General features: G+C 34.2%; 2 protein-coding genes across 6 annotated transcripts in view; both read left to right on the top strand.

Moving 5' to 3' along the window:
• LOC144555599 (putative glucuronosyltransferase Os01g0926600) overlaps positions 1 to 6,429 on the top strand; it is a 33,860-nt gene extending 27,431 nt beyond the window's left edge. Inside the window, exons 2-5 of one of the 2 annotated variants that reach the window (XM_078304002.1) lie at positions 3,502 to 3,604; positions 4,217 to 4,605; positions 4,989 to 5,230; positions 5,641 to 6,429. In XM_078304002.1, the coding sequence (XP_078160128.1) occupies positions 3,508 to 3,604; positions 4,217 to 4,605; positions 4,989 to 5,230; positions 5,641 to 6,154 (1,242 nt within the window). In that variant the 5' untranslated portion in view covers positions 3,502 to 3,507 and the 3' untranslated portion in view covers positions 6,155 to 6,429. Of the gene's footprint in view, positions 1 to 3,392; positions 3,605 to 4,216; positions 4,606 to 4,988; positions 5,231 to 5,640 lie in introns of those variants that run through there. The other variant, XM_078303993.1, reaches the window with a different exon arrangement.
• Positions 6,430 to 9,920: 3,491 nt separating this feature from the next.
• Positions 9,921 to 12,704, top strand: LOC144555612 (FKBP-like peptidyl-prolyl cis-trans isomerase family protein). Of its 4 annotated transcripts, none has more exons than XM_078304015.1 (11): positions 9,921 to 10,173; positions 10,283 to 10,346; positions 10,492 to 10,605; positions 11,266 to 11,351; positions 11,460 to 11,510; positions 11,623 to 11,703; positions 11,808 to 11,852; positions 12,059 to 12,114; positions 12,196 to 12,271; positions 12,361 to 12,467; positions 12,539 to 12,704. In XM_078304015.1, exons 1-10 carry the CDS (start codon positions 10,111 to 10,113, stop codon positions 12,457 to 12,459), a joined length of 735 nt encoding a protein of 244 aa, XP_078160141.1. In that variant the 5' UTR covers positions 9,921 to 10,110; the 3' UTR covers positions 12,460 to 12,467; positions 12,539 to 12,704. The 4 variants fall into 4 exon arrangements, with proteins under 4 accessions (XP_078160141.1, XP_078160145.1, XP_078160136.1 ...); XM_078304019.1 differs by having other exon boundaries at positions 9,933 to 10,173; positions 12,545 to 12,704; XM_078304010.1 differs by having other exon boundaries at positions 9,933 to 10,173; positions 12,361 to 12,704.
• The last annotated feature ends 88 nt before the right edge of the window (positions 12,705 to 12,792 follow it).

The following is a 12,792-nucleotide window of genomic DNA, read 5'->3' as shown; positions in this document are numbered from 1 at the left end:
ATACTCGCCACACATACTGCCACATGGTATGTTACAATTAAAATTGAAGAGACAATCAATTTATTTATTTCCTTATTTATTCTCTCTAGCTATTTTAAAGGCACAGATTGTAACTTTCTAAAATGATAATTCTTCGTTTATAGCAAATTTATCCTTAATTAATGTTGTCCGATTTAATTTAACATTGAAAATATTGTTATCAATGGAAACATTTAATGCAATATAAGGAGGCTGATAATTAACCCCGCACCTCCCACCCCGCAATTAACCCCGCACAAAATGCCAAAAAACTCCAGCTGTCATTTTTTTTTTCATAAGGTATTAATACTTACGTACAGAAGTATTTATCTCTAAGAACGAAAATATTTATCTCTAAGTACGAAAGTATTTAAGGGACCATGCACATTTTTTCATGGAGGGTGGGGGGACCATGCACGTTTTTAGAGGTGAGTTTTTTTATCTCATTTCAATCTCGTCCACATTTCTCACAATCTATGAAAAATTTTGCGAATCTAAAACCACGAACGTTTTCTACGTAATTTTCTCTTTCAAATGAGATTCATGATGACATACTTTCGAGCAAGTCGTTACAGAAGTATTTATCCCTCATCGTGTAAGTATTTATATCTATACTTGAAAGTATTTTTTTGCATATAATACTTATAATACATAATATTAATACTTTCATATATCAGTATAAAAACTTATAATGCATGATATTAATACTTTCATATTTCAGTATAAATACTTATAATAATTGATAGTAATACTTTCATATGTCAGTATAAATACTTATAATACATGATATTAATACTTTCATATGTCAGTATAAATACTTATAATACATGATATTAATACTTTCATATGTCAGTATAAATACTTATAATAATTGATAGTAATATTTTCATATGTCTGTATAGATATAAATACTTGCATGATGAGGGATAAATACTTCTGTAACGAGTTGTCCGAAAGTATGTCATCATGGATCTCATTTGAAAGAGAAAATTACGTAGAAAACGTTCGTGGTTTTAGATTCGCAAAAATTTTCATAAATCGTGAGAAATACGAACGAGATCAAAATGAGATCAAACTAATTTGGAGAGAGATAGAGGAGGGGATGGTGGGGGGATGGAATGGGGGGGAGTAATATAATTGTTCTATAAAAAATGGACTACTCCTTGATTTACATAAAGACTGCAATTAAGAAAAGAGAAATTTTGTTGCTATATTATCCATCTGTATATACATAATTTAACAACAAAAATTTGACAATTTTTTATATTGACAATCTTTACTTTATTTTATTAATTTTCTATTACAGTATAGAATGCTTTGACAATTTTACATATTATGTAAAATATAAGAACAAATTGAATTACTATGTATAATCATACTATATGGATATAATTACTCAAATAAGTTAAATAATTTCAGTAGCCAAAATAAAAAAATAGTTCTAAGTACTGCAAATGTTTTTTCTTGAAAGTGAAATGTAATTTAGAACATGTTGAGAGAAAATTTTGTAGTTATTGGATATGTGTAAATGTCTTTCTTTTTGTAATGTGATAATGTATTTCATTAATTAGATTGGTCAATAAATCATGATCGGAACATTATTTAATATTTATCCATTTGATCAAATAAATGTTAGTAAAATAAAAAATAAAGATGGCGAAATTTTTTGCAAGTTTAGTATGTGCAATTTCATACTTGTGCTGCTATTTTTTAACTAATTAGAATTATTAATTTTTTTACATCCGGATAAAAGAGTTTTCAAATGTATGATACATCCTTTACATAAATATCTCCCCTTCCTTAATTAGTTGACGGTGATTTGAATCATTTGATTACGCACCATAATCTAACATAAAAAGAAGATCATTGAATAGGTCATAGGGGTATATCTGGTATGATAAACAAAAATATCTTCTTGCCCTCAACGTTGTACTAGATGAGAGCTGAATATAACACTGGCCTTCATTATTTTCTTATTTAAAAATTATGATGAATGATCAATTTACTTTTAAGAATAGCAAAAGTTGATATCTTTTAAAAATATTTTATCAGTATTTGATATTTTATCAAATTATTTAATATCTCCAAATTTAATACATTACTCAATTTAAAGTTTTAAACTATAGTGAATCTTTTTTTAATTTTATTTCTTTAATTTTGATAAGATAAAATATTCTTTTTTATTAGTATGTTTATGTTCGTTCTTAGTTTCAGTTGTTAATTATATGAAGAACATATATTGAGGAGGGGTTTTAATATTTTTTTGTCATTTTGGCTTTTGCCTATGAGATGTATATATTTCTACAAGTCATTTGTCTTTTTTTTTATTTTTTTTATCAAATCTCTTTACTTGCATCAAAGTTTGAAATTCAAATTATAAATCAAGCTCTTGATCTTCTTCATTATATAATATGTTTCCGTTGCAACGCACGGGTACGATACTAGTATATATATATATAATTTTACCACTATCCGATCTGTTTGCATATGCCCCTTATTAATTCAATTATTGTACGTGCAGGTTTGGAACCATGATTTGAATTTGGGGGACTGAAGTCTTTTGGAGATTTTAGGGGTGCTAATCGGTATGCATCTGTAAATAGCTGTGTATAAATGGTTGATGCATGTATATATAGTTTCAATATTCATAGTTTGATGAGGGTGCCTGGTCCTGCTTGCACCCCCAGTTCCGCCCGTGTTTAATGTGTATGTTAATATTTGTTGTTTAGGCCAGCATGTAACTTTAGGCCGTAAAAGATGTAACTTTATTGTGTGTGGAGTGGACTAATGGATTCGAAGAAAAATTGACTTATTCATGGAGCTGAAATTCGGCAGCAAACCATTAACCATGAAGCTGAAATATTTTTACGAATTTTTCTGTAACATCTAAATTCGTCAGCAATCATTTTAACATCATGCATTATTTTATATTAATTTCTATAAACAAAAAATTCTGCCTACCTTTCGCCTTCATTAAACTGAAAGCAGTAGAAAAAGAAAGTTCAAAAAGCAAACATTTCAACAACTCCAAAATTTTAAGACGAACGCGTTCTCATCTGACGTGGTAGAACAAAGCATAGACTTACTCATGGGTCCCACACTTACAGCATTATTTTGGACCCACATTTCACTGATTCATGTGCCACATGAAACAGATCCATTTGAAAGTCCCTTACATTCCGGACATCTTTCTTTGTCGGTGAGCCGGTGAGAGATTGACCATCCACCTTACTGAATTCGGATCCCCTAAAGTAACTCAAATTTTGAGATTGATACGAACCTCGGACGGAATTAGTTGGATTCTAATCGGACGGTTCGGATCTAAACTCAAAATTTGGGTTACTTTAGGTATACGTATCGTACCTCATCTACCTTCCATCCTTCTCTGATTTCTCGAACTAAAAGCTGACATTGATAATTAAATCAAACCCTTTTTAGAGGGAGGGAGGGAGGAAGAAAGAGAGAGGGAAGACGAGAGGTTAGTGAAAGATGGGAAATGAGATCTGGGTAGTAGCGCTTCTGTTGGCTCAGGCTCTCCTGTTACCAATTACGCAAGCAGCTGAGCTCCATACTGAAAGGATTTCTGGTTAGTTTTTTGCTCAATCAAATCTCGTTTTTGGTTTCCTTTTTTCTCAGTTTAGTCACCTGCGTTTGATATTTGGTTTCGCTGGCTATCCGTTGGATCTCGATCTTTAAATTAACTGCGATCAATGTCAAAAATGGAATGGTTTAGTTAATTATTTGTCCATTCAGCTCCCACATGATCTATTTGTGAACTTTTAAAGAAGGTTACTAAGCTTTGCAATTAGATCTATAATAGGCTGTGTTCTCTTTATTGCATTGTTTCTAAATTCGGTGACCCATCCCTAATTCTAGCGACTACCTACATTAGGCACTTGAAATTGGTCGATTACCCATGCTTTTAAATGTTTCCTTCAGGTTTTAGAACTATAATTGTAGCCTTTATTTCAAGGGTTTTTACCGGCGTGTAAGTCAATTATTTAAGTTTTTACACATGGATGATCAGCGTTTAATAAAACAATGTACAAGAAAGTAAATATAAAACTGAAAATTGGGAGAAAAAAAAAAACTTTATCGTTTTGGAATATGAAAGGAGCATCACATTATTCCATTCATGGGGTTTGTGCTCTCAATCAATTGTAAATTTAAAATAATTGTTTATGTAAAAATATTTCAGGGAGTGCGGGAGATGTACTAGAAGATAACCCAGTTGGCCGTCTAAAAGTATTTGTGTACAACCTTCCGCGCAAATACAACAAGAAGATGGTAGACAAAGACTCTAGGTGCCTAATGCACATGTTTGCCACAGAGATATTCATGCACCGGTTTCTCCTCTCCAGTGCAGTCAGAACACTGGACCCAGAGGAGGCTGACTGGTTCTACACTCCGGTGTACACCACTTGTGACTTGACACCTGGTGGACACCCGCTGCCATTTAAATCACCACGTATTATGAGGAGTGCCATACAGTACGTTGCTATGAATTGGCCATACTGGAACCGGACTGATGGAGCGGATCACTTCTTTGTGACCCCTCATGATTTTGGTGCTTGTTTTCACTACCAGGTTGGTAATAAAGGAAATTATAGAACTAATGAAATTTTTGCTACTGGTAGGTAATAAAGAACAATAAGAGATGAAACCAATTTGATTATATATTATAACATACTAGCTGGTTGTCCTGTTTGGTACAGTACCCTTGTACCTATCAGTCTATAGCATGTAATTAATTCACATTTCTATGTCAAGTATGATATTCCTTGTATGAAAGAGAAAAAGAAACAGTACCATATTCCCTCATGAGGATCATTAAAACTTCCAAAGAAACCATACTAGCTGGTTGTAACAAAGCACTAACTTTTACTTGACAGTGTGACAATTATGGAATTAATTTTCTAATTAAAAACTGGGCTTGTATATTTACTTTGTATGTGTTTTTGTTTATGTAGGAGGAGACAGCTATTAATAGAGGGATCCTACATTTGCTCAAGCGTGCTACATTGGTGCAAACATTTGGGCAGAGGAATCATGTGTGCTTGAAGGAGGGATCTATAACAATCCCACCTTATGCACCACCTCAGAAAATGAAGGCTCACCTCGTCTCACCCCGCACACCTCGCTCCATCTTTGTCTATTTTCGTGGTTTGTTTTATGATGTCAACAATGATCCTGAGGGAGGATACTACGCAAGGTACATATTCACATAACCTTTTTACCAAGTTTTTTTTTTTTTTTTACTATTTGTCAAGCTTTATGCTATGCTCGATTGCTCGGAAGATATGAGGGGGAATGAACAATAATGGTACCTCTTGACCTCTCTTGACTAAATAGAAAAAAATATTTCATCCACTGTTTAGGATTATGGTACGCATCACCTGGTACATTTGATCATGTGTACAGTTTGGGCTCTCCCCTTTTTAATGTATTATTAAATAATGTAACTTTACCTAGGTTCGCGGAGAACTTTTTTCTTTAAATCTCTATTTGTACCAACATATGAATTTTCCAATCATTGGTGTGACAGAGCTGAATTTTCTGATTCAATATCTTATAGACCAATTTTTTCCCGAGACTGATACCACAAAATTATTTTTTCCCCAGGGGAGCTCGTGCTTCGGTATGGGAAAATTTCAAAAGCAATCCTCTCTTTGACATCTCGACTGACCACCCCCCGACCTACTATGAGGACATGCAACGCTCTGTCTTCTGTCTCTGCCCGTTGGGATGGGCCCCATGGAGCCCTCGACTGGTTGAAGCTGTAGTCTTCGGTTGCATCCCGGTAATCATTGCTGATGATATAGTGTTACCTTTCACCGATGCCATCCCTTGGGAGGAGATTGCGGTCTTTGTAGCTGAGAAAGACGTACCAAGTTTAGATACAATTCTTACTTCAATCCCTGCTGAGGTTATCTTAAGGAAGCAGAGGTTATTAGCAAATCCTTCTATGAAACAAGCAATGCTGTTTCCGCAGCCTGCAGAGGCTGGTGATGCATTTCATCAGATATTGAATGCTTTGGCTAGGAAGCTGCCGCATGACAGAAGTGTTTATTTGAATGCGGGAGAGAAGGTTTTGAACTGGACTGCCGGGCCCATTGGTGATTTGAAACCTTGGTAGGGGATGTTATTCTACATACCTATGAGGTGGGTATATGTAGGTAGTCAATTTATGTATATTTTTGGAATTTTCTTTTTGTTACTGTTGTTGTTATTGTTGTTGTTGTGATGTTAATTCTTTGTTAGACGTAAGAGAGGTATAATGGATTAGGGGTGTGTTAACATCATAGAGTGAATTTGTTGTCATCTCCCTCTCATGCGTCTGTTGGTTGTAACTTTTAGCTTAAAAAAATTATATATAAATATATATATAACAAGTGGTTCAATTTAAAATCACACCCCATAAGTGATATTTTTGTCTTCTTGGTCATTTTCTTGTGACCTGACCAAATTATTGTGAAATTTAGTTGTTGTCACATTGTTGCTTGTAGTTGAAACAAAACCGAGCTATCTATCGTGTTCCTTTCTGAATTGGTCATGTTTGGTCGTAGTGAGGTGGAGTAAACTATTACTCTACGTTCAAACTGTTGAATTAGAAATAAGCTAGGAGTTATAAAATGTGAGTTGATTTGAATAAAATTATTTCATCGTTTTAAACGGATTAATTTATTCGTTCGCTCTTAGAGGTGTCAATGGGTGCTATAAAAGTCGGGTGGAAATACTTTCGTAGCCGTACTCGTTACAAATTATATTATTTTTAGAGTAATTATAATTCCCCTACCTATCCATCCCCCATTTCATCTCCCAACTAACTTTCTATTTTAACTATAACTATAACTACTATTTCTAACAACATTTATTTATTTCTTTTTTCTCCCTTTCTCTTTCACCTCCATCTCCTTCTCCCACCTCCCTCTCCCACCTCCCTCTATCATCTTCGCCTCCCACACCTCACCTCACCTCCGTCTTTACCTTCCTCTCCCACCTCCGCATCCCACCTCCTCCTTCGCCTCCGTTTTTCCATAGATAAGCTCCCCTCCCTCTTCCACCTCCGATCCTCTTCCACCTCCCACCCTCTCCCACTTCGAAATGATAAATACAATAAGCTCCCTCCCTCTTACACTTTCGCCTCGGTTTTTTTCCCTCTACACCTGCTGCTCCCGCTCCAGCGAACGTTCTGCCGGAGATCATCCGTCACTCCATCCCAATCAAGCACGCCTCTGCCAGGAATAAATACTTCAACGTGTATGAATGAATACTTCATTGTGTATGAATGAATACTTCAATGTGTATGAATGAATACTAGAGCACGTCTCTACCGGGTCAGATCCGTCACTGTCGATCGTATCAAAATAATTTTGTATATGTATATGCAATTAATCCCTTTCATGTTTATATTTCCCTTCCTCATGAATTAGCGAGTTTTGCAAAGAACAAAGCTTTATTAATGGTGAATTAGGCCACTGCGTATTAAATAAATGACATAAAAATAAAATTTGAAAAAAAATAGAGATATATAAATGAATACTTGATGTCTTAGATATGAATACTTCAATGTGTATAAATGAATACTTGCGTGACAAGATATTAATACTTGTGCAATGGACAACTCGAAAGTATGTCATCATGGATCTCATTTGAAAGATAAAATTGTATAGAAAACGCTCGTGGTTTTAGATTTGGAAAATTCTTCACAGATCGTCAGAAATATTGGTTAGATTGAACGGAGAAAAAAAATTCACCTCTAAAAACGTGTAAAAGATGGATGAGTAATGTTCCAGTTTTTATATTTGCATTTACACGACAAGGATTAATACTTTCTCGATAAGAGATGAATACTTGTGCAACAGACAACTCGAAAGTATGTCATCATGGATCTCATTTGAAAGATAAAATTGTGTAGAAAACGTTCGTGGTTTTATATTTGCAAAATTGCTCACAGATCGTCAGAAATATTGGTTAGATTGAACGGAGAAAAAAAACCACATCTAAAAACGTGTAAAAGATGGATGAGTGATGTATCCAGTTTTTATATTTGCACTTGCACGACGAGGATGAATACTTTCTCGATAAGGATGAATACTTGTACAACGGACAACTTGAAAGTATATCATCATGGATCTCATTTTAAAGATAAAATTATGTCAAAAACATTCGTGGTTTTAGATTTGCAAATTCCTTACCGATTGTCAGATATATTGATTAGATTGAACGAAGAAAAAAAATCCCACCTCTAAAAACGTGTCCAGTTTTTTTTTTTTTTAAATACTTGATGTATTAGGTATGAATACTTGATGTGTTATAGATGAATAGTTGATGCATTATAGATGAATACTAGCGCGCGCCAGTTGTAAAATCTTTCAAATATTATGTGATCCCCAAATAGTAAGTGGTCTACCTAAGTAGTTAGTAGTTATTGAAGTAGTTAATGACTGGGGGATGAAATGGGGGATTGTTACGGGGGGATAGCTAGGTGCTCCCTTTTATATTTACACTTACACGATGAGGATTAATACTTTCTCGATAAGAGATGAATACTTGTGCAACGGACAACTCGAAAGTATGTCATCATGGATCTCATTTGAAAGATAAAATTGTGTAGAAAATGTTCGTGGTTTTAGATTTGCAAAATTCCTCATAGATCGTCAGAAATATTGGTTATATTGAACGGAGAAAAAAAACCACCTCTAAAAACGTGTAAAAGATGGATGAGTGATGTGTCCAGTTTCTATATTTGCACTTGCACGACGAGAATGAATACTTTCTCGATAAGGATGAATACTTGTACAACGGACAACTCGAAAGTATATCATCATGGATCTCATTTTAAAGATAAAATTATGTCAAAAACATTCATGGTTTTAGATTTGCAAAGTTCCTCACCGATCATCAGAAATATTGATTAGATTGAACGAAGAAAAAAAAATTCCACCTCTAAAAACGTGTCCAGCTTTTTTTAAAAAAATACTTGATATATTAGGTATGAATACTTGATGTGTTATAGATGAATACTTGATATATTATAGATGAATACGTGCGCGCGCCAGTTGTAAAATATTTCAAATATTATGTGGTTCCCAAATAGTAAGTGGTCCCCCTAGGTAGTTAGTAGTTATTGAAGTAGTTAATGACTGGGGGATGAAATGGAGGATTGTTACGGGGGGATAGCTAGATGCTCCCAATATAAAAACTGGACACATCACTCATCTATTTTTTACATGTTTTTAGAGGTGGGTTTTTTTTTCTCCGTTCAATCTAACCAATATTTCTGACGATCTGGGAAGAATTTTGCAAATCTAAAACCACGAACGTTTTCTACACAATTTTATCTTTCAAATGAGATCCATGATGACATACTTTCAAGTTGTCTGTTGCACAAGTATTAATATCTTGTCACGCAAGTATTCATACATAAGATATTAAGTATTCATTTATACACATTGAAGTATTCATCTTTAAGACATCAAGTATTCATTCATATATCTCTATTTTTTTTTCAAAATTTGTTTTTATGTCATTTATTTAATACGCAGTGGCCTAATTCACCATTAATAAAACTTTGTTCTTTGCAAAACTCGCTACTTCATGAGGAATGAGAACATAAACATGAAAAAGATTAATTGCATATACATATACAAAATTATTTTGATACGATCGACAGTGACGGATCAAGAGGAAAATAGAGGTGGAAGAGAAAGGGAGAAAGAGAAAAGAAATAAAGATTGTTAGAAATAGTAGTTATAGTTATAATTAAAATAGAAAGTTAGTTAGGAGATGAAATAGGGGAGGGATAGGTGGGATATTATAATTACCCTAAAAACTATTGTAGAGTACCGCATGAAACCTGATCATCCCCATCCTGTCATCCACAAATTCTCTACTCCACATGTCTGCGAAATTACTGGAACGAACCAAACACTACTTTCCAGACACTGACTAAAACACCCTCACTATTAGCTGCTCGTTTGTATTTAGAGTGGACACTTCATCAGGGGCACAATGGTCATTTGATTCTTTCAGCTGGAACTGGGATTAGGAAAATATACCTGCGGTTCCTTCCCTCTTCAAACCACGGCCATGGCGTCGTTCCCAATTCTAAGGTTTCTACCTGCGGTTCCCATGCATAAACCATCTACAAAGGTTTGACTAGCTTAATCTGAAATTTCTATGGCTTTTCCTGCAAAGGGAGCACCAAATAGCTGCAATTTTAATTCTTTCTTTCTTGAACGGGTCTTTTGTAAATTACCAGAAAATAGCACCAGCAAGAGGAGCATCCCAGGATGACTTTGAATCCATTGATTTGAGAACATCAAGTGAGTTTATTTTAATTTATTAAATTGTTTCTCTTTTTGTCACGTGTGGTCTAGTCTAGTCTGCATACATATATTTAAGTTTTGAAATATTCAAATAATGTTTATAACTATTTGACTTAATATAAGGAGAATTAGTTGGATGTAGGTGGTGATGTTACCAGAAGAAGAAATATTTTGTTTCTCTTAGGAGCTGCTTCTACTGCTGCCTTTAAGCATTCTTTAGATGCAGGTTCCGCTTCGGCTGCCGAATATGCTGATTGTAAGTCCATCCTAGATGCAAATCTTTTTTATTTCCAGTCACCTATACAATATAATAATACAATTTGATGGTAAAGTTCTAGGTGTTACTGGTACAAATGGTGTAACAGTATGTCTTGAACATGCCACTATAAAGTCATATTTGTTGTGTTATGTCTTGTGTCATGCTTTTTTTTTTTTTCTTTAAAATGCAAGCATCATTTATCAGTATTTAGTGTTTTGCAAAATAACATGTAATGTTGTTGTATTTGCAAAAGATCCAGCACCCATATCTTTGCTTTGCTAGAAATTGTGACACTGCACAACCACTTCCCATTTAATCAGGAAATTTGGACTCACTTCTAACCTACTTAAACCTCATATCTGAATCAATGTAATGATCTTCTACTAAGAATCTAATTTATTCTCTAATTCATTCTGAAAGCCCTAGTTTCGCTCACTCAATCAATCAGAAAAAAGAATTAAAACACTTCATGTTCTTTAAAGATAATAGAAATGGTGACTTGTTCGAGAAAAGAAAAGTATAAATTTTGAGACAAAGGATATCTCCTTCTACCGTTTCTTGTTCTATGCAAGTACAAAAATTTATAGAAACTTCTACTGCAAATATAAGATGTTTGTTACTAGCTTTGCTTTATTTATTTTTGTTCAAATGTCATAGTGCCAGCGCTTCGTGGGAAGGATTATGGCAAAACAAAGATGAGATATCCTGATTACACAGAGACACAATCTGGTCTCCAATACAAGGTTATACAAATTCCATACTAGCAAATAACATATATCAATTTCCACGAATCATGCAACAAACGTGATCAAAGTACAACTATGTTCTTTAATAACTGTTTATAACTTCAGGACTTGCGGGTTGGAACTGGTTCTCCTCCAAAGATAGGGGAGACAGTTGTGGTAAGCATCAAACTTCTTATGATAATAGAAATGAGGGAATATGTTGTGCTTTTGGTGTCAAAATACAATGCAAAATGGTGTAATTTAAAATTGTTATATAAATTTTTAAAAGGTTGACTGGGATGGTTATACTATTGGTTACTATGGTCGCATCTTTGAAGCGAGGAACAAGACTAAAGGCGGTTCTTTTGAGGTTCTGAAGCTCTCTATATATTTTCTTATGAATTTTTAACAATGTTGCTAATATAATTAATAGACTTGTGATCATGTTAAATAATTTAAATTTCTGAAACTTAGGGTGGTGATAAAGACTTCTTCAAGTTCACACTGGGATATGGACAGGTGATTGACTAGGTGATATTTTTCTTTTTGATCCTTTTTAGCAACTATTTCAATGTTTCTCTAATCGAATGCTTACTTGTCGCGGTTGTGATGAGCCGAAATTTATTTCTTCTTTCTTTTGTTCAGTTTTCCCATGGTATTTAATTGAGATATGACTTTTTTTTTTGCTTTGTGCTTAATTATTAATTATTACAAGATATTAATAGGTGATACCGGCATTTGAGGAAGCTGTCGCTGGCATGGCTCCAGGTGGTGTTAGGAGGTAAAACCAGTTACTTATATTCTGTGAATACAATCTATATATACAGTAATAAGTAACTCGCTTCTTCTTTACCATTAAAAGGATCATTGTACCGCCTGAGCTAGGCTACCCTGACACCGATTTCAGCAAACTTGGCCCAAGGCCCACCACCTTCTCGGTACAAAATATTTCATTTACTTACCATTTCAAAACTATTAACTCAAGCAGTCAGTATGAAATTCTCTTTCTCTGCTTTCTTATTTTCAGGGTCAGAGAGCTCTAGCTTTTGTGCTAGACAACCAAGGTCTAATTGACAAAACACTATTGTTTGATATAGAGCTTCTCAAGGTCATCCCAGCTAATTGAAGTTCCAGGTAAATGCAACCACAGTTTTGATACAGAATGGATAATTATTCTGTATTGACTTTGATCAATCTAATAATAGCTGCAGAAGACATTGCATAAACAAAAAGAGGATGAGGTGCTTAATGAATACAAAGGGAGGATCTGATATTGATTTTTAATTATTGGGTCTGTATAGCTATTATCATGTAGTGCATGTAAAGAATTCATGTGTTTAAATTGTAAAGCATTCTTTGCTTTCTTTGTGATGCTGTTAGTTTTCTTTGTTTTGTTACTGGAGTGCGATATGATGCAGAACAAATGTTGTTGTTATCATGCTTACCATCTAAACAGAAG

The sequence above is a fragment of the Carex rostrata genome, chromosome 1 (genome assembly GCF_964058835.1).
Source record: "Carex rostrata chromosome 1, lpCarRost1.2, whole genome shotgun sequence".
Lineage (NCBI taxonomy): Eukaryota > Viridiplantae > Streptophyta > Magnoliopsida > Poales > Cyperaceae > Carex > Carex rostrata.
The sequence above is the reverse complement of the archived record's forward strand: the minus strand, read 5'-3'. Positions and strand labels throughout refer to the sequence as shown.